This window comes from Chlamydotis macqueenii, chromosome 3 (genome assembly GCF_036417535.1).
Source record: "Chlamydotis macqueenii isolate bChlMac1 chromosome 3, bChlMac1.mat, whole genome shotgun sequence".
NCBI lineage: Eukaryota > Metazoa > Chordata > Aves > Otidiformes > Otididae > Chlamydotis > Chlamydotis macqueenii.
The window spans coordinates 125,779,604-125,801,260 of NC_141558.1; the positions used below are offsets into that span (position 1 = coordinate 125,779,604).

The following is a 21,657-nucleotide window of genomic DNA, read 5'->3' on the forward strand; positions in this document are numbered from 1 at the left end:
GTTTAAACAGAGATGGCACGGTTGCTGTCCAAATCCCCAAATAATGGGGCGTGTTGGTCCCAGTTATTCCCATATGAACGACACCTGCCACCTGCAGTGAACATATCAAATCTAACACCTCACTGAAGGAACGGTTTGGCACAGAGAGAAACACGTTTTGTTGAGACCAGTTACCCCCATCCAGACAATGCTTTCAGCCGCAGGGTACTCCTGCGCACCTCAGAGGCTCCTTACCCTCACGGAAGCACTTGGGAATCTCCCTCTCTTCCCTTGCCGTACAGACACTACACTGAGGGCCATATGTTCAACTCATTACCCAGAGGCTTAAGCCACAGAGCTTCCATTAATAGGAGTGCTTGATGACAGGCGATTACACAGGCACAACCTCGTGTGGCCTTAGGTCTTAGCTAAAGACCCGTATTTCTTTGAAAAGATTGCTTTAAATTAGGTAGTTAAGAGAAAAGCCATCATTTAAGGAACCGAAGGAAAAACTGATACCCAGCTGTTTTCTGACACCCAGTTTTCCTGTCATGCAGTAGCATTTTTCAGGACTTGGATTCTCCTACTCACCACTCCCTTGTACCGCTGTCAAGGGGACTCCCTCATCACACCCAAAGAAAGAATCTGCCCCGTTTATTTAAATTCATTTTAGATATTCCCCTAACCAAGGAAAACCCAAGCCTTACCTATCCCAGTAAAATGAAGTGCACCTCAGAGCGGTCCTGAGCAACGGGGAGCAATAAACACAACGCTTCCAGGGTGGACTTGGCCCCCTCCAACCAGCTGTCCTCCACCACCCCTCGGCACGCTCCGGGGAAGGGAGAAGGGATGTTCCGGGCCCAGGGCCGGCAGGCAGCCTGCGCACAGCCACCTGCATCCGGTGGCTGTGTTTACTAGCACAGAAACCGGCCAGCTGGCCACGGTGCCCGGGAACGTCCCTCACCACATCTGATTGACAGTCACCGGGACCGTCTCTAAGGGCCTGGAGAACATCCAGCCCGTCAGATTCAGGAGCAGGCAGTGTGCTGCTGGAAGCCCTCAGTGTCTCACCAGCAAGGAACCTTTGCAGGAGACTTCCTTTGATTCCTGCTGAAACCCACAGGAAGAAATTCTAATGGTGTCTGCATCCAGCTGAGGCAACAGACTACCTTTTTTTTTTCTTTAATACATAAAAAGACATTCGCAGTGCTGAGCCCTCAGTTCTTCAGTTGAGCCAAGGATTCACCAATAAACCACCCAAACCAAAACAAAATCCCCACAACAAATACTAATAAACACTTACAAGTCTTTCTCCTGAAAGAACTTCCAGAAGTTTGATAAGCATCCTTCCATCGCGAAGGTCAGTGTACAAATCTGTGATTCTGCACGATACGCGTGCCAAGTGGGAATTGACCCACTTGGTGAAAGTCTTCTTCTGCACTGCTTCACGTTCATCTGTTGAGAGAACAACACAATGTTACTCAAAGTAAGTCACCCCTCACCTCCCTGACATGACAATGCCGTGTTCAAACATGTCTAATCCCGTAAATGAAAGGTATGGCTTGTTTTCTTGGCAGAATGACTGAAGAAATTGGGACTTTTCACTGGAAATCCATCTTTCTTCCCATTTTATGACATTTTCTAACATCAGTGGGGATTTTACTGAGTTACTACCTATGGAATAAGTCTGAAGTACAGATTTCAGACCGACTTGCCGCTCAGACAAGCAGCTTTCTCAAGCTGTGAAGGGTCTGTCGTAGAGCTACAATGTAGAGCTACCCCTTTGGGCTGATCAGACTGACCAACAACTTGATCAAGAGTTTTATCTTCCAGCACTGGAAGAACAGGCCAACTTCTGCTCTCAAATACACACACAAATCCACAACAGATCCCCTGAAATAGCAGAAGTCACTCTGGATTAAGATAAGTACAAAAGAGAGGAGAGATCAAAGGTTCCCATTGACTCTTTTCCCTTCTCTTTACAATATTTATTTGCAGATTTAACGTTCGCGGTTGTATTTACACAATGTCAAGGTGAACTTTTCCATAACTCCACGTTTGAAGCAGACACGCATTTATTTAAAGCCCTAGAAAAACAGGTTCTTTCCACCTTCCCTTCCTAGAGTCTTTCACAAGTGTTTATACCCAAAACCACCGGCTACACGAGCTCTTAATGGACAGTCTCACCACAGCCCGTGAATTCAGAAACTCCTCAACAGCCATCCGCCAAGCCGAGAGCCCTCAGAAAGAAAACACGATACATCTCTGTGGTTAAATTCTTCTGCCAAGGGCTTTGGATGAAGCCCTTCATTGTTAGCGAGAAGTCATTTCGCTGAGCTAGGAACTGCTGCAGACAAGATTTGTCGAAACACAGGTGCTCAGACTTGGACTCCGAAGCCCCTAATCGGACAGACGAACGAAAGCGTCTGCTTTTCCAAGCAGCTGAGCACTGAAACCTCCCATCGCTCTCTTTAAAGTTGCTGGCACGTTCAGAGACAGGACATGAAGACTGGTAAACCCTAAACCAAAACTAAAACGTGTCCAGCTCTGAAAACTCCGAGCACATTGATTGAAACACAGAAAATATTAACAACGGCGCAGATCAACGCAGCGTTTTTATCTGAGTACCCAGGGGTCCAGTGACAAAGAAACAGGCTGAAGAGGATGGAAAGCTCGGAAACAAGGAGGAAAAAAAAAAGAGAGTAAGAAAAGAAATCATATAGTAGAATGGTGGTAAGGGGGAGGAATCTGACAGGGAGTGGGCGAGCAAACCAGCACTTTTTTTCTGTGGTCGTTTGCCCGATCACATAAACCCCACCCTACGATTTCAGTTCCTCCCATCTATTTCTGAGTTTATCCTTGCTACCCAACATGTGGCAGGACGTGACCGAGGCTAATGCCCTGAAACTGCCCTGTTTGTAACAGCTTTTACCTACCTGCGGGGTGGGAAATCAAAAAATGGGGCTTGGGAAGAGGGAAAAGGTTGGGTTTGTGACAAACCAGCAACATGCATTCAACCAAGCGGCAGTCTGCGTTACCCGTCTGTCCTCGCCCTGTTTGAGGCAGAGGATTGCCAAGGTATCGGAAGCGAACAGGAAATCAGCAATAACTGCTGCTTGCTCTCCAGCGCAGCGAGCGGAGCCAACCGTGGTATCTCAAAAGTGGCAGTGCCTGCCCCTCCGGCTGCCCAGACCCCTGCCCCCCGAGATCTCTGCTTCTCCAGTAACCCAGGATTTCAGCTGAAGTTTTTTTTTTTTAAATGAGAGCAGCTTGAACAAGCCCCAGAACAGCTCAATGAGTTTGTTTATTTAATCACTGCGGTCTCTATACAACATTCAGAGACGTTAATTCTGAAGAGATATACGACGTCCAGGATCCTAAAAACAGAGCTGGGTATAGAAAGTACTACGTGAAACAAAAAAGCTATCAAATGTCATCATGAAGCCATCCATTCAAAAATCTTTGGTCAAAAGGTACAGTTACCAACAACCTTCCCAACTTGGGATCAGGATAAAAGGAATGGGTGGGAAATGAACATCCGTGCGGTTTTAGTGAAAGAAGACGAAGGTTCAGAGCCTAATTTTGAACAGATTAAAGACATGACACGGGAAATACAGCGAAGTGCCAAGTCAGGTTGTGAAAACACACTGAATTATCGGTGAGGGAGAGGATGGGAACACAGCCTACAGCTCTCCCCGTATAGCTGAAGGCCCTCTGCGCTTCGGTAGCTGACATGCGGTGCCGTTACGCATGTTTTCTCTAGCCGGGTTCAAACGCAGTTGCGGCCTCTCCCCTTCTGCCTTCCCGTTTCCTCTGTCTCGCTCTCGGAGGTCCTCCATTTCCTGTTTGCAGCGAGAGGCTGAGAGGCTCGGTCGGTTTTTCCGCCTCCTCACCACCGCACCCTGCTCTCATCTTCGCTCCTCTCACCTGATCCCCACCCATCCGCTGCGGCGCCGTCCTCCTCCCTGCTCGCCCCGCTAGAGACAAGCCGTGTGAAAATCTCTCTGAGAGCACGGCTGCGACGGTTTCAGCGCCATCTCCGCGTGCCGGGCCTGCTGTCGGCTCCTCACATGAACCTGAGCAACTCCATGGCTGTAGAAGTCAAAAAACTTCTAGTTTTCTTCCCATTTCTCCTCCTTCCCTCTGATTCACAGCAAGAACGGCCAAAAGCCGGGAGATCCCCGGCTGCAGCCTCCAGCCCCGTGGGAAAACCCCGCGGCGCCGCGCCAGAGCCAGGCCCCCACCTGCTCGCTGCCAGCTCTTGGGGACAACTGGTGACTTATCCCAGAAAAAGGCCACCGGGGAGACACAGCGGCTCCGTCAGGCTCCTAACGGGCCCGCTCAGCCAGGAAGGCCACCCTTGATCACGCACTTGGCCCAGGCGGAGTGCGACACTCTCATTCCCCGCCACAGAAACACCGAAGGGGAGAGGGCAGAGGCCCCCTTACCCCCGCATCGCTTAACTCCTCACGCGCTCCTGCGGCGTGGGAGAGCGAAACAAGCCCGTTTCGAAAGGTGTGTGACTGGGGCTGGTCGTGTTAAAACCTCTCCTGATGATTTCTACACGGCGTTTCACAACGACAGCAGGTTTTTGCAACACTTTGACCAACCCTTTCAAACTGATAAACCGTATTTTTCTGCTCCGGGGTTTCAGGTTAAAGCAGGCACAGAATTAAAACCCGTGAGTTTTGGTTGGATGTTTCAGAGAAACACACACAGACACAGCAAAGCGGTACTTACAGCTCCCACAGTTCGGCTAAGCACACAACTACGACTCTTTTGCCGGGCGGTGCCGTGTAAAAACCGCCACGCTGAGGGCCAGGTGCATCCACGGGCGGTGACACCAGGGATTTCACAGCGGCCACGGGCCCTGAAGCGCTGTTTGCGAATCTCATGGGATCGTTTTGACTAATGGCCTTCATGCTTTCAAAAACACAGTTTTAGATTTTGAAGATTAATTAAAAGTAGAGGATATGGGTGGGGCTCCAAGTGTCCTACAGCTTGTGAAAACATTTGTTTCCCAAGGGTAAAGAGAAACGCGCACCATGCAAAACACGCGCAGCAGGAAAACGGAAGCCGCTCTAACGGCAGCACTGATAATAGAGAATCCAACTTATCTTCAAGCAACACGGGGAAGGAAATTTCCTTTATGCGGAAACCCCCATGACAATGCGATTAGCATACAGCGGCTCGCAAACCCGGCTCTGTGATTGCCATAAATCAAGGACTGACTTTGTTTAGGAGTTTAGTAAATAAACTGGGGTTCGTACACTGAAATCCGCACAAACCAGGGCTGGACGGGATCACGAGCAGGCATCTAGCCTCTTCCCTGCTTGAGGAGAGTAACTCCTTCCTCTGCTAATTTGATGAGAAAAAAACCCTGACAAAAATGTAGTTCACCTTCTGAAAGAGCTGAGTGTCAGAGCAGAGGGACGGCAGGAGGGGAGCTGCACACGCCATCCTCCCTCTGTCAGACGCTCAGCTCCGCTGCGGGAACTCAACAGGGCTGTGTCAGAATAATGGAGAACTTGTCTTCCTAACCGCCCTGGAAAACGCAGGGCTGCAGGAGCCGGCTGAGAGGAACGTGGGCCCCCGTGACCCCGCTGCCGCTCCCAGATGCCAGAAAACGTTATCGGTCCCCGTTCTTTTGCGTGACCGCAGTGCTCGCTGCTGCTGTGGCAAAGGTTACCTGTGCTGCGGCTGCCTGTTTTCTAAAAACAGCTTGAAGACGATCCGCTCCCTCCCTTCCATACCGGTCAAACCACATTTTCAACAACCTGACCTTGAATCTGTTTCAAACTGAACGGCAAATACGTTTGGCGTGTGCTGCTGCCAGCCCGGCACAGGTAAAGTGACTTTCAGCGACGGCAAAGGCCGCCGCGCCCGATCAGGTAAATAGCGATGGGGCTGCTCTCAAAGGAGCCGAAATGCTGCTGAAGGAAACAGAAATGAGAGCATGGAAGGGAAGGTGAAAGCAGCACCGAGCGTCTAGGTGCCTTCACAGGACAACCTTCCCGTTACTGTAGTTTTTCAGGACGGGGGACATTGCTCTGTGTTTTCGTATAGACACAAGGATATGGAGTTACACAGCCAGTAATAGTCACAGTTTCACAAATTCCAGCCGTGCAGGAACTTTTCCAATTGAGAAAGAAGCCTGAGAGAACAGCAGATCAGCTGCTGGGAGCAGAATGTGGTGACCAAACAAGATTTTATCAGGAACCAACATGAGTGCACGCTCTGCGATAATCTTCACCGTTTGTTGCAGTAACAGAGGACCGACACCGAACATGAAATGATTCCAACGCAGGTCTAACCTCTGCTGTTTCAGGCAGGCTTGTACAAAATACCTCCACCGTACCCTGGCCCCGCGGCCGGTACGCAGAGCCCTCAGATCTGAGAGGACCACGTAAGAGCTCCGTCGGTCACATCCCAGTAGCATCTTGAGAAAAGAAGAACGCTGGTGGCTCCTCATCCTTAAATTTCTTGTCCAAACTGAGGTGCTCAGAGGAAGGCTGGGGACCACCAGCAGCCCTGGCCTGCGGTCCATGCCGGGGAGGGAGGCTGAGGGACTAGACAGTCAACCGATGCAACACTAAATATAACCCGGGGGGAAAAAAAGCACCTCTCTGTATCTGTACCGGGTCAGCTGAGGAGAGAAACATCTGCTCGGATAAACACTCACGAGACGATGGCCTTTCCACGCGGTCCTCACACGCTGTCTCGGTGTGTGCGGCAATAAGCAGCCCAGAGAGAACAACGCACAAGCACGCGCAGAGTCTAAATTAAAATACAAGGAATTGATTGACAGGGAAGAAAATGATGGAAGGAGGAAGGATCACCTAGTCAGGAGGAGGGCTATTAGGTGTCTGTAGCAGAAAGGAAGTACAATTAGTTTCTCCTAACAGCCTCAATAAGGATTTTTACTCCAAGAAGAACTTGCACACAAATGTGAAAGACAACGAAGCAACAAGATGACTTTGCGCTGTGTTTAGCCGGTGATTTTCATCAGGAACGAAATCCTCGCTGCTCTCCTGACTCTGCTACGCAGAAACTGTCGCTCAGAAGTCAGGGGTGTGTTCAAGCCATCCATTCTCTTCACTAGGAAGCACCAGCCAGCTTCTAAACCCTGTTGAACATCTACCCTTCTCTACCAAACACTACAGCATGTGACTACTCTCACCGCTGAAAATGCTCTGGAAAGAAAAAAAGGGAAAGCTCCATAATGCAACATGTGGAAAAAACAGTTCTGCTTTCTCTCCTGGATGTTGCTAAACCTCGCTCACACAATCCAACGATGCACAGAACAATGTCCGGTAGCCAGTCAAGCGTCACAGGGCGGGGAAGGGCTGGTCTCCTCATTGTCTTTATTTTTACACAGAGTTTATGGCATTTTGGTGTCAGCAATACCAAAAATAAACCTCCCAAAAGGCAGCTTCGGATTCATGTGGAAGAATGATTACGTCGATCCGCAAAAATGTTCTGTAAAGTCTCCCACAGCAGACAAATGAAAAACAAAAATCATCTGGGTTTAACGGATTAAACTGGTGGAAGAACTTGGCCTATTTCTGTTTTATTTTTTAATTCAGAAGATGAAGACGACATATTTAAGCAGATTTAGAGAGAACATGCGCTCAGCTCTCCCTGCGTTGCCGCAAGCTATGTGAACCGCTTGTTTAACTCCAGGAAAACTGGAAGGCAAAATGGTGTCAATATTCCCCACACCACGAGCAGCTCCCTGCAGTGGAAAACACCCAGTCACACAGCCCGTTCCATAAACATTAACCATTTAGCTTTTTTTTTCTGGTACTCTAGGACACCAGCTGACTGCTTGCTCCCCTGTGTGAAATGCAAAGCAGGTACAGAAATGTAACCTTGGTGTGGATGATTAAACTGGTTTAACACTTCTAGGCGCCGCTCCTGGAAACGCCTACGCCCATCTGCAGCTTCAGACACCACCATCCGCCCTGGGTTAAACGTGACCACTCACACTATCGGAGACCACTACAAGGAAAATGTTCAAGAGGACGAAGGCCTGACCCCAAACCGTACTGGGAGAAAGATGGTTCAAAACCACCTTCACAGCAAAAAAGCAAAAGTAGAGTTGAATAAAGGAATAACTTCACGGCCCAACGAGCACGCGGTACGGAGTTTACAAACCAGCATGAAAATACCTCAGTGTCGCCAGCATAAAAGGACACAAACGCCTCGTGGTTGACTTGATGTCGGGGGTTCACACTTGCTGCCATTTTTTCCCTTTGCTAAGGGACATCGCTTCATGAAAGAGAGGATGGAAAACGCACCGGCCCGTCCCAGGACACCGTGAAATTCCCACAGAAGAACAATGACAACCTGAGGTCACTGCACTATTTCAAGCACACACAACCCTGCGGGGTCTTTGCGGTTTCCTTTACAAAACACTACAGGGATAATGCAGGGAAGTGCCAGGGGTTCTGGGGGGACAGCGCTGTTATTTTCCACACTTGCCCCAACCACCGTCTGATGAGCAGCGTTGGCAGGGGTGAGAGCAAGGCCTGGCGCAGGCAGAGAACGAGCCAGGTACTTCAGCACATAAGGTCCATCTTTCTTCTTCCCACGTTCAGCAAACTCAGCAGAATGAAAGGTTTTACAGTGGATTCCCACCTGTCTGTAGCAGGAAAAGCAAGGCTAGGAAGGAGGAAGCGTGGGTTGTGTTTTTTTTAACGAGTTTTCTTGTTCTCTTTTCCTTTCAGCACTCCTCCCTCTCCTCCCCAACAGTTCTCACCCCAGACTAGAGCAATCTGCGATTTCCACAATCCAACTATGTGACCAGACTGGGATCCTCCTTATCGAGGTATTTGGAAATACGGATTTGTGACTGCTAGGCAGAGATGAGTCAGTAAGGGATGGGCGTCAGACTTGGTGTTCACCGCGAAGACAGCAGAACGGACGCCGAAACCCATCGTTCACAGAGCAAAGCCAGGCGCTGCGGACAACGGGGGAATTCTGGTGGGATATCAAGAAGAAAGTGGTCACCATGAGGATGTTCAGACACTGGATCCTCCACAGGCTGTGGGATCCCCATCCCTAAGGATATTCAGATCTCAACAGCACAAATGCCTACGCAACCTGATCTAACACTGAAGTTGGCCCTACTTGGAGGAGGTGTGCTGGACCAAATGAACTCCCCTTCCAACCTAAAGTACCCTGTGATTCCATGAGCTGTAGCAAGCATAAACAAGAACAGGCCAGAAGACCGAACGGCTAGTATTCCTACGGAATCCCACCGAGGGATTTCAGAGAGCTGTGGGATCTCTTCTTCCATCTGAGGCACAATTTGAGACATTCCATAGAGAGAAAAGTGGAAGCTGTGGTATGTTTTCACCACGCTTCTTTAAAAACTCATTGCAATCAGAAAGGATAGATGAAAGAAACGCCAAACCTTTGCCGGTTTCATGTTTAAATCTAATTTCGCTTTAATGACAGAAAAGCTGAACAGAAAATAAATAAACCTATGATGAATGCATTCAACCCTTTCAAAATATTAAATCTCTGTGCTAAGAGACGTTAACATTATAATTAATTGCTGCTAAATTACAATTTTCGTTATCACAGAAATACTGTAAGTGGAAGAAAACGTATTTAAACAACCACCGTGCTGACTGGGGATTAACACCAGCTGATTCCACAGCCTTGCTGAACAAGGTGTTTCGTTCACCCCGTTTCCATGGCCACGCAATAATTCACTATTGTTAGGCGAATATATTGCAGAGCCAGACGCGCCACGCTGTACTGACAGGTTGCTGAATAAAAGCAGTAAGGCCACAGGTAAGCCAGGCCACGGCTCAGCAAGCCCGAGAGCTAAGCTAAACCCCAAAGGGGAACGCTGCACGAAAAACAGCAATAAAAATATCACAGATTACAATAAAAATTACTTGTATACCTGAAGGAACCATGGTATTTATAACGTGCAATTATACCCAAGAAGGGAGTTTTAAAAATGAATGAATTTTAATGAGATCTGAACCAAACTGCTAATAAGAAGCATTAGAGGAAAAACCCCTAATCTCCTCTGGCTCTAATCTGCAAACCCATCACGCAGAGCGCCGGCTGAGGTCCTGCAGTCGTCGCCTTTCACGACCGGCAGAAGTGCCGCCTTTGCCTGCTCGCTTCCTTAAGAAATGCTCCAGCAAACTGAACCACAACGGAAACCTTAACACATGCATCCAGTCCATCACTCCGTATATTGAAGTTCTTCTTTAAGAAATTCATGTATTAATTTAAAAAATAATTTAACCTTTCTTTCCACGCCATACCTGCTTTCCTGCTTTCTTGGGACTCCTGAGGTCCAAACAAGCTGCGCACACACTCTAATTCCTCACCTGAAAATTTTCCTGCTGGTCTGTTTGATACCAACCCGAAGGTCGTTTACCGACGTTCGGCGGAAAGGTTTGACATATTAGGTGTTCTCAAGTGTGGTCTGTTCTCCAGGACAACTTGCAGCTGCTTTTGTTTAGGAAAAAAAAAAAAAACAGCGAGGAACTGGCTGGAACACGGCTGGCCCCAGGCGCAGAGGATACACGAGCATCTTTGAAGTGGCACAGAGCACCGTTAGCACCAACGGGCTGGCAAAAAATCAGGGCAACGCGCTTGTTAGGAGCAAATGTTCCAGTAAACAAGGATTTACATCATGGGGATTTTATAATATATCCTATCAGACATCACTATTAACATACTAACAGGCTGCCCAGAGAGGTGGTGGAAGCCTCATCCCCGGAAACATTCCGGGTCAGGTTGGCCGGGGCTCTGAGCAACCTGATCCGGTTGGAGATGTCCCTGCTCCTGGCAGAGGGGTTGGACTGAGTGGGCTTTGAAGGTCCCTTCCAACCCGTTCTATGATTCCGTGATTCTGTATTTATTTGAGGGGGGAGAAAGAGAGAAGGATTCAGCAGTATGTGAGCAGCAGCTGATTTATGGGTGAAATGTGCCACAACTTCCACATCTCTCTCTGAACTCCTTCCGTAAGGACTTGGGCAACGGCTACAAACAACCATGTCCAGATGCAACCAGCACACGATCTGCCATCCGCAGCTGCTGGATTATCAGTGTACCTGTACAAGCGACAGTGGCCAGGCCATCGCCTAGGGAAAAGGCAGGAAATTGTCTGCGGGCATTACCGATTTTCTGAAACTACTTCCTTGTGCTGGAAGCGAAACACACCTCCCTGTGACCAGGTGAGGCCACGCGGATCAAACGCAACTCACGCCCCATGGAGGGAACAAAAGCTTGTGAAGACACAGTGAGGGAATGGGGTGCAATTCACCTCTAAGAAAGCAAACACAGTTCCACAGCCATAGCTGAAATGGCTCCTGATGGCCCTTCCTTCTCCTCTGGGCTGGAGATCAGAGCCTCGATCCAATCAGACATCATCCAGTTGAAGAAGCGCTGTGGGTGCAGACACCCCTGTCCCAGGAAATTACTTTTATTCAAACAACTGGAGATATTGAGCATTTAAATGTAAGGTTAACCCAAATTATTGAACTCCCCATGCAGGAGAACAACAGAAAGGTCAGGAGTTCAGAACACAACCACCTTCTGATGTTTCCAGCTGCCTCCCCTATTTACTCAGAGCCTTACTTAATTGCCGTTCCATAACAGCTATTACTCACGCCAAACTGCAATCAAAGCGCAGTCACATCTGCAATGTCAGAGCAGTCTCTTTCACTATCTCACCAGACAACCTGGAAGAGCTGAAAAGAGGAACACACCCTCAAAAAAGTGGCCATTGCACTACTAGGGTCAATCGAGTTTCCCTGGAAATAACCATGGAAAGATCCTAAACTAGATGCAGAACTAATTACTGCCCAAAGCAAACGACAGTTAGTTGACTCCAGATGAGACAGCCATGTTTTCACTTTCCCTTTTTCCTGGAACCAAATCATAACCAGATTATGTTTTCAAAAACTGGAAACACTGCCAGGACAAAACGAACACAAAGAACTGGACTTTTGAGTTTTTTGGAAGCGGAAGACTGAACTCAGCAAGTTCACCGGTGACACCAAGCTGCGTGGTGCCGTCAACACGCTGGAAGGGAGGGATGCCATCCAGAGGGACCTGGTCAGGCTGGAGAGGTGGGCCCGTGCCAACCTCATGAAGTTCAGCCAGGCCAAGGGCAAGGTCCTGCACCTGGGTCGTGGCAATCCCAGGCACAAATACAGGCTGGGCGGGGAATGGATGGAGAGCAGCCCTGAGGAGAAGGACCTGCGGGTGCTGGTGGATGAGAAGCTCAACATGAGCAAGCAATGGGCGCTTGCAGCCCAGAAGGCCAACCGCATCCTGGGCTGCATCAAGAGAAGCGTGGCCAGCAGGTAGAGGGAGGGGATCCTGCCCCTCCGCTCCGCTCTGGTGAGACCCCACTTGTGGCACTGCATCCAGCTCCAGAGCCCCCAACATCAGAAGGACGCAGACCTATTGGAGTGAGTCCAGAGGAGGCCATGATGATGATAAGAGGGCTGGAGCACCTCTCCTGTGAGGCCAGGCTGAGAGATCTGGGGCTGTTCAGCCTGGAGAAGAGGAGGCTCCAGGGAGACCTGAGAGCGGCCTCCCAGTACCTAAAGGGGGCTCCAGGAAAGACGGGGAGAGACTGTTCAGCAGGGCCCGATGTGACAGGACGGGGAGTCATGGCTTCAAAACAGAAGGAAGCAGATTCAGACTGGATATAAGGAAGACATTTTTTTATGCTGAGGGTGGTGGAGCACTGTCCCAGGTTGCCCAGAGAGGTGGTGGAGGCCCCATCCCTGGAAACATTCCAGGCCAGGTTGGCCGGGGCTCTGAGCAACCTGATCCGGTTGGAGATGTCCCTGCTCCCGGCAGGGGGGTTGGACTGGGTGGGCTTTGAAGGTCCCTTCCAACCCAAACCATCCTGTGATTCTCCAATTCTAACTCAACATATGGTATCAGTGCAGAGAAGCTGAAACCAAAGAGGAGTCATTATCTGAGCAAAACCTGAATTTGGGAGACAAAAACCCCACGAGCGAGCCCCGCAGCACCGTACCGGCGGGCAGTCTCACGGCCTTTAACGAGCGGGTTGGTTTAGACTGTCCGAGGGGTGGGCTCTGCACGCTGGCTGATAGTGTGAAGAATTTACCGAGCCATCGAGTGAAATGTAGGTATCTTGACTAAACCATAGGGATCTTTCCCAAGGAAAATCTGGGCAGCCAGCCTTTATTTTATTCAGATAAACTCTTAAATCTCTGTGTAACAAGGCATTGTTTTGTTTAACCTCTGCAGGCATAAGGTCACCCTTGCTTGTGGTTAGAGTGCTGTGGTAACACATCATTCCTGTACCTTGCCACCACGCTTTCTGCACTCTCTCTTTGGAACATAATTCTCTGGCTATTCCACCTGAAAACTCAGTTCTGAGAGAAGCAAATCAGACAAGAAAATGCACAGAAACCAACCCCCAAACCAAAACAATCCCCAGAAATATAAGCCTGGCCATTTGGACAGTATCCAAGGCAAGACGTGTGCAGGCTCTGCACGGGACACCAACCACGATTCCTGTGCGATGCCGGTCAGAAAACCGACCCTGTCAGGTGCAAGCGGGCCTGTGCCTTCCGGAGTTCCTGCTCACACTTTTTTTGAGCAAACCAAACTTGACTGAAGATGGAATTACCAGCATTTCCAGTTACTTGGTGAACAGGCCGCTCGGCAATGCCAGATCTTTCACAAGACCTTTGAAGAGCCACGAACGCGGCCCCTCGGCTATGCCACAGCGACCGCCTGCGTGTCTGCTGAACTGGACTGTTCCCCTCCAAACTGAATGTCTTTTTCTTTAAGCTTCTTTCTACGCGAAACAGTGGGGCATTCAGCACGGCTACGAGACTGGGTAATATTAGTTTGGCTACAGTAGTTCCCTTTCAACAAAGGAGGCTCTCAGCCCGGGATACCCTCGTTCCAGCAGCAAGGGTACAAGGCCTTTTGTGTTAACGCGGGCTCTCCCGGCCACCCTGACCTTAGACTCCACATCAAAAGTCACAAGCATGAGTGGTCACCATTCCTCTCCTCTTTTCTCCTCGGAAAGAAACACAAGGCTTCAGCTATACGTGGTTTTAGGAGCAGCAAGCAATTTTAGGCTCCCATGCCCTGCTTAATTACATCCAGGCTATCAGGGAGGGCAGTGGGGCCGGAATTACTTGGGGTGCCATGTTCAGTGTGCGGATGACGTTACGTCCTCAAAGCTGAGTTAAGAGTAAGGCCCTGCTCCCCAGAGACCCCTGCTCCCATCACACGTTACCCTCTGTTTCTGCGTGCCAGGCCGCCACCTCGGTCCTGTTGTACCGCGTTTCGGAACGGCTGGAATGCAGCGCAATCCACGAGTTTCCTACTCTCTCCAGAAACGATCCTTCACTCTGAAAGGACTGAATCTAAGTTGAGAGGGGAGCTGTTTGCCTAATACCTATTAAAAAATCTTCATCTTTGGAGTCATTACGTCGTGTCACTTGGACGACGACACGGGGAAAAGGACCGTTACCTCCCAGCCCCAGATAGAAATTGCCAAATGAAATCCCAGATTTGACTTCTTATGGGAAGAGCAAAGTAGATTCTAAACTGCCTTATTTATTTTATTCTATCTCCTTCCCCACAGCTTTTAAAGTTAACTGAGACTAATCCCCAATATTTGGCTTAACAGTTTTCCCAAACCTTTCTACTCAATGAAGAGAATTCATTTTCAAATAAGGACAAAATATGTCATTGTCATACCCTGCCCCTCACAGCTGATACTTAATACTCCTCAACTCAACTCAAACAGGAACAAAAAGCTCTCCAGAGCTGTTAGTAACCAAATACTCTTTCACTGAATTCTTACATGAAATTCAGACACCGAGGAGAAGGAGTGCACCTACCAAACCCCACATCCTGTGCCGGGATATCACAGAAGAGCCGTTTAGTACTGGGAAGAGAAAACGGGGATTTCGCCAGTGACGGGGATTTTCTTCACCATTCCTCCTTACCTTAGGTAGCATTTCATCCACTTTCATAGTCAAAGCACGCACCCAACAGAAAACAAAGACCAAACAAACGAAGAAGGAGGAGGAAATCACAAACCAGATTTGAGAAAAAGCTCAGGAATGAAAGCCTACCATTGTACTGGCTTTTACCACCACGTTCATCTCTGGCCGTTATCTTTTTTATTGCCCCACTTACCACAGAAGTTAATGACAAAGCCCGCAATCAACTTGAATAGGGCTCTTGGATAGGAAAAATATTTGGAAATGGAGCCCGTACTCCAAAAGGGCCGGTTCCTGCGCTAGCGCACACGCTGCATTTCCAGATCCGCAGAGCTACGGGGATTTACACCAGTTACGGACACCACACAAATCATTACACTGTTCTAACTGCGGCAACCAACCGCCGCAGGGTATCCAAAATACCTCACCATCCCACGTGAGAATATCTGCTCACAAGCCTGGTTTACTTCACCATTTCAAAGCCACAAGAACTGCGCCAGAATTGCCCTTTTTTAAACAAAACTGTGCTCCAGAGCCTAGAGATTTCTGCTTGTTTCAAAATGAAGTTTCTTATACACACAGTTAAAAAACAAATACTGCAAACACAATCTAAACAGAAACCAAAGAGAACAGACTACAAAAATCCCGAGGCAACGGCTCCGAGTTGTGAATTTTCACAGCTATTTCAGTCAGGAGCCAAATCCAATTTGAACATTTACTTTTTCAACGGTATCAACACTGACCGTATTAGCAGAAATACCTCACCCCAAGCTCTTTTAACTCACCTTCCGTACCTTCACAAGCACCCAAACCATAGCCAGAGAGGTAATTTTCCGGAAATTTTGAAGACAAAAGGAATTTCAGAGGTTTTTTGAAAGAGAACGAAGGAATCTGGGACAAAATGTTGTCTTCAGTAGCTACAGGCTTATAAAAACCTGGTTTATTTCTCTAACAGTGAGAAACGTCTTAGTTCTTGTTTAATGTTGAGCCACGGTAAGAGCTTATCTAGCAGTAAAGTCCTAGCAAGTGATGTGCAGCAAATGTCCATTTTAGTGAAGAACCTGGACACGTTAGTTACCACACATACCCAGTCATTTCCTACAAGTTAAATCCCCACGTTACACAATCAATTAGGCGGAAAGATCCTTTTTTTTTTTTCTTTTTTACAAGCTGCACATTTGAAATATTTCTAGAAGACGTTCTCCAACATTCAGCTACCATCTTTGTTTTAGATGGCTCAAATGCCCTAAAACCGAGCCTAGCATTCAGACACATTTGCAGGAATCTTTGCATTGGGAAGAATAAGGGCCATGCTGTCACAGAAACGCACATTCAAAACACTTCGTTTGAGATCCCTTAAATGCTCTCTGCAGATCTGACAGGGCTTCCAACCATTCAGCTTGTGCTCGTGTTCACCAAAACCAGACGACTGAATTACGCTGTGACACGTGCAGGCGTTGGAACGGCTGCAGACAGCAAATCAAGCCAAATTTGCCACAGGAATATGAATATATTTGCAACTCCAGTGGATCTGAGAAGGTGGGGGGGGGGGGGGGGGAAAATCCATGTAAAGCAGGCACATTTCACCTGGAATGCAATTCAGCCTTCCCCCACCTCACCTCCAAGGGAAATTACCATGACAAGAAATGCCAGTGACCAATTTGGCAGACAAAGTAGGATGGCCCTGGCTCACTAATCACCGCCTGTGGCTATGCAGGTCACTGCTCGCCAGACTGGAATCCCTGAACAGGTAAATCTCGCAAGAAGGAAGGCAGCTGCTGAAACTGCCTTCTCAAAGGGCAGCCGCATACCTTCAGAGGCTCCTGGGCGCAGCAAGGGTTTTGCCCCAGACACCCGAGACACTCATAAAATTGCGTTTTGTTTCCCGGTGCGCAGCCCTGGAGCTGAGAGCCAGCTCCCCAGTTACACTGCGGGAGCCGACAAAGTCACCAAGCCACCAGCGTTAATAAACGCCCCGCTGCCCTGTGTCCCAGGTGGGAAGAGCCCGCGAGCAGTGAGGACGGCTGCTTCTCCAGGCCCGTGTTCACACAGCAGAGGTGACGGCCTTGGGTTAGAATTAGAACTTCTCCGGTTTGCTCTTCATTTAACTCCTCAACCGAGCAGGACAAGTTTTCTCTACTGACATACCCCACACAAGCTTTTCCACAAACAAGTGCTGGGCTCCTGTTTTCACTTGCAGAGCGACTCCAGCCCTGCAACACGATCCCTTTCGACCGAACAACCGGCCATGAGAACCAGAATTCCACACCTAGGTTTAGCCAGATAGCAACCCCTGATACTATCTCCCACTTACCATTCCAAGACGGGGTGAACTAACCATAAGAAGTAGTTACGGAAACTTCATGAAGGAAACCGGACCTGCTAAAGCATTTTTCTCCCCACACCTGCGCTGACATGCGCGCAAGGATGAGTACGCTAGATTTCTCAATGGTCACGCACAAGGCTTCAGGGTTTCTTTGGACACAAGGCCTGCCTACACTCCTCTGCTGCCGCACCCTGCTTCACCCCGGCCCACCAAGGCAGGTGGGAGCTGGGATCTCCTGCACGGGGACCCTTCCCAGGCACACACGGAGCCCCATAACTTGCACAGGCTTCACACTCCAGTGGGACGGGGCTGGAAAATCTGCTTTAAAGGCTCCACAACCATCATCAAGGGGAACAACAGAGTTTCCTTACAATCATCACTTCAAGGCACTTCAGAGGTGGAAGGCAGGAGTGCCCCGGTGATCACTCATGAGCTGAACTTGCTGCGGATTCACATGAAAACTCCAGGAAGCGTGAAAAATGAGGGGCAAATGGGAAGACCATGGGTAGAGGCTACCAGTACCCCTGTACGGTGCCCATACTGGTGCAGCCCTAGAAGGCCATCATACCAGAGGCAAGAGGGGTGAAACAGTTAAAAAGGAGGAAAATACAAAAATAAATAGCCAGGAGAGAGAGCTTCAACGGTACTTTTTACCAGGGACTGAAGAATGTTTCAAACCCATTTGCTCTTACTTGTTTGTACATCTCCACAGCGAAAAAGGAGAAGCTGGTGATGAATTTGTGATTTAAAAATATTACTTATCCGCAGCTCACGCTTGCTGGGTTCAAGCGTGGATGCTCTGAGCAGCGCCCAGTGCCACAGAACACCCACTGTTTGCACCTTCTAGCGAGAGGACAAGAATCACCTCAACATTTTACCACTACAAATTAATAATTTTAGACATTCTTCGAAGAGCCATTAATCCAAGGGAAGATCTCATCGGTGTCAGCCACTCCCTTCGCAGTACACAATATCTTGTACGGTTCTTTAGCATTTCGTGGAGTATCTAGTGCAGGGTTTACAACATTTCCCGTAGCTCAGCTCCGCCCTGACCAAGACCAGCACTATTTTTCAAACCAGTCTATCTCCTCTGCAACTAAACAGCTATGGGAGGGTCTGCTGCAAAGCCCCTCCTCACAACTGCAGGAGAATTCGCTTCATTTTATCTCTTTTGTTAGAGGAAATTGCGGTACATTTAGGGAGGGTATAGCAATTCTTTTATTCTTTTTTTTTTTTTTAGAAGTCAACACAGTGCATTCCACTGAAGGGAAAACTCACTTTCTGTGCTTTCAATGCTGCGCTGCGGTCTGCTTTCCCCTCTGAATGTGATGTAAACACACAGATAATGGATTCCTGAAGCAGTGACCCTGAAAACGATAAAATCTGCCTTCCTAAGGCTGCTAACTTAACCAGCAAAGAAAGAGGCGTAAGCCAGTATTTTATTTTTTTTTTCCTCCCCCGTGCCACAAACTTACCTCGTTCTTTTTAAAACAAGTACCGCAGCCTAAGATCTGACAGATGTCCAAGACACACGCTCTAACGTATTCCGTATCTCCTCGTGTGCAAGCTGGGAGCCTGGATTTTCCCTGTCTTGCCTGAGGAATGCCTACGCTGCCAGTGTTCAAGATGCTGTCATTTTACCTTATTCCACCCAGCGCGCAGCCATTACTGGGAGCTGGTTTACAAGATAAACAAAGTACTATGAATGAAAGATTTTTTTTTTTTCCCCTCCTTCCTTAAGCCAACAAACAGGGTCATTCCTTGCACTACCCAGGCTCTTCCTCCCTCTCTGACAGGAACCGCAGGACCACACTTGTGGCACGGGGCAGGGCAAAATAAGAAACAAGCACAGAAGGGCTGAACTTCTCCGCACTCAGGCTGCTCTGGGATTATTTACAGTCACATGGAGCCAGAGGAGGAGGAGGTTTGGTTTTGGTTAAGGATTCTTTTTTATTTGGAAACTGCGGTGCCAGAGTTCATTCATCCCTGGGACGTGCCTCGCAGAGAGAAACAGCGGAGCTTGTGTGACCCCGTCTGAGGCAGAGGAGCCGGGCGCAATCCTCCTCCGCGGCACCGCTCATAATCTGGGTGTCCAGCCCAGGTCAGGGGCCTGCCCTTCACAGAGCACAGACCATTCCCCAAAGAGACGCCGGTTTTCTCGCACAGATACAGAATTCAGCGGGAAGACGTTAAGGGACACTCTCCCTAACAGTACAGTAATAAAAATGAAGAAATCTGGGCATGTTAAAGTACATGAATGCTTTCTGGGAGACCTACGACACAAGCAAACAAGTTTCTTTGGAAATTATGCAACCGTTCTTCATGTGAAGAAGTTAAGCCACCCGCGCTTACAGCAGGAAGACCGGGAGCCAGAGAGGGCTCTCGCACGGCCAACTGCACCCACACAAAGCGAAGGCTTTATGATTAATCTCCAGAGTTACAACCGTATTTTATTTAAGGATAAAATAAACAGAAAGACCACTTCCTCACTCTCCCCCTCACTGCTCTAAGGGACTTGATCTAGGTTAGTCCACCCCGTAAGGCCGAGCGGCTCGGAGGCTGGACACACATCTGAACACCGTATAGGACTGAGGACACCTTCAGAGAGATAAAAGCCACACAATATCTCCTGAAAGAGCACAAAGCTTTTTCCTCCAGCACCACTTTCGGCCTCTCTCATGATGCAACAAGCCCAGACTAACATGTTTACGGGACTCATATCATAGCAACACCTACAAAAAACCCCAGCAGAGGCTTACCTTGTAGCTGCTTGAATCTTCCCTCTAACTGGTTATAGTTATACGGCACCTGAGCTGCGTATCCTGGGGACAACGGCCCGGGCATGCTGGGCGATTTTTGTAATTCCATTTACAGGTAACGCAGGTTGACGATGAACTGCAGCATAAAGGAACCACAGGTTTCTCTACCGTACATCCAAGTAAATCCCAGCTTCCTCGTAGTTTGGCTCCAGTCCCTAGAGAAAATGCTCTCGCTGAGCCCTAAGTAAATAACAGCTTCGGTTCAAAATCCAGCAGCGGCGGTCGGCAGTAAGTTGTCTGTAACGGAGTCAAACTTAAAGCACCATGAGGGTGGTTTTGGTGGTGGATTTTTTTTTTTTCCCCTCCCTCTACTACAGCTTCCTCTCCAGCGCTCGAATCTGGTTTCAAATGCTTGCCTGCCTCTGGTGAAAGCAAATCAAATAAAAGCCAGCCCGCGACCCAGTCCAAAGCAAAAGCGGCATGGAGCCACGCGCTGCCGTCCTTGCCAGCGCTCCCAGGAGCCGCGCACACCTCAGACCTTTCTGCTGGTTTGTAATATAATCAGCAGCCGCCCGGGTGCGGGCTGATGTCACTCGATTACCATACAGCACGGTGGAGGAAACGAAGGCTGTACCAAGGGCGAAGGGGCGGCGGAGCAGGGGAAGAGCCGGACAGCTCACGCACCGCTGCAGCCAAGTCCTTCCGTTGGGTGCGGCCCCCGAGCCCCGAGCCCCAGGAGCCAAGGTGGCAGCGGGGTGCCCAGCCATCCGCTCCCAAGGCGTCACCGAGGCCGCAGCGGACGGTGGTACCTTCCTCAGCCAAGCTGGTGGAATTACAATCTTTTGTTGAGAGCCTCATGTAACGGAAAAGTCTCAGATTACTATCGCATGAAAAGGAGGGCACTTTTCTTTATTTATCCGCAAGACCGTTCGCTTGAAAAAGTAACACGCAGGCACACAGAAGCACCCATTCAGTATCTAGCAACAGGCGAGGAGGGGACACAGAGATGCCCCAGCACGCCGGGAACAAACGAAAGCTTTGTGAAAAGGTTCTTTAAGCAGCCAGTTCCTGTCGCTGTTTTACGTGACCCGTTCACACCGAGGATTTGGACATCTCCTGTGCGTGTGGCTCCTCACCAGTCTACCAGCGTGCTGGGTATTACTGGGAGATTAATGGCTGTCTGGGCTCTGCGCTGGAGGGGGGGCTGGAAGGTAAATAAGGGGCCTTGCCTCTGATTAGCACCTGAATGCCCCGCTGCAAGGTAAAGGTGCCCAACAGCTCAGTTCCTGCACATGGTATTAGGCAGAGGATGTCAGTTTTCCCTCAGGGGCGTGAGGGAATTTCTTCCTTCTTCGTAGGTGAAATTAAAAGGTCAACTCCACATTCGTATTCTCAGTACGCAGCATTTGCCTGTTCATTTTTAAAACTGCTGATAAAGATCACACAAGTGTTTTCTCTTTTTTTCTTTTCTTCCACTTCCAAATTCCTTTCCAATGGAATCCACGTTCTCCTCCCCTCCCACTCCATCCCCTCATTAAACATTTCAAAATGCTGCCTTTGTTTCGATAGCGCCGTTTCACAATTTTTTCGTCATATAGTAATTGAT

The 21,657-nt window shown here is 49.0% G+C and overlaps 1 protein-coding gene across 2 annotated transcripts in view; it reads right to left on the reverse strand.

Moving 5' to 3' along the window:
- The window catches only part of SPTBN1 (spectrin beta, non-erythrocytic 1), an 80,408-nt gene that overhangs the window by 46,126 nt on the left and 12,625 nt on the right, over nt 1-21,657 (reverse strand). The window contains exons 1-2 of one of the 2 annotated variants that reach the window (XM_086744170.1): nt 20,052-20,593; nt 1,283-1,434 (exon numbers count right to left, since the gene is read on the reverse strand). In XM_086744170.1, coding sequence (XP_086600296.1) covers nt 1,283-1,434; nt 20,052-20,160 — 261 coding nt within the window. In that variant the 5' untranslated portion in view covers nt 20,161-20,593. Of the gene's footprint in view, nt 1-1,282; nt 1,435-20,051; nt 20,594-21,657 lie in introns of those variants that run through there. The other variant, XM_086744169.1, reaches the window with a different exon arrangement.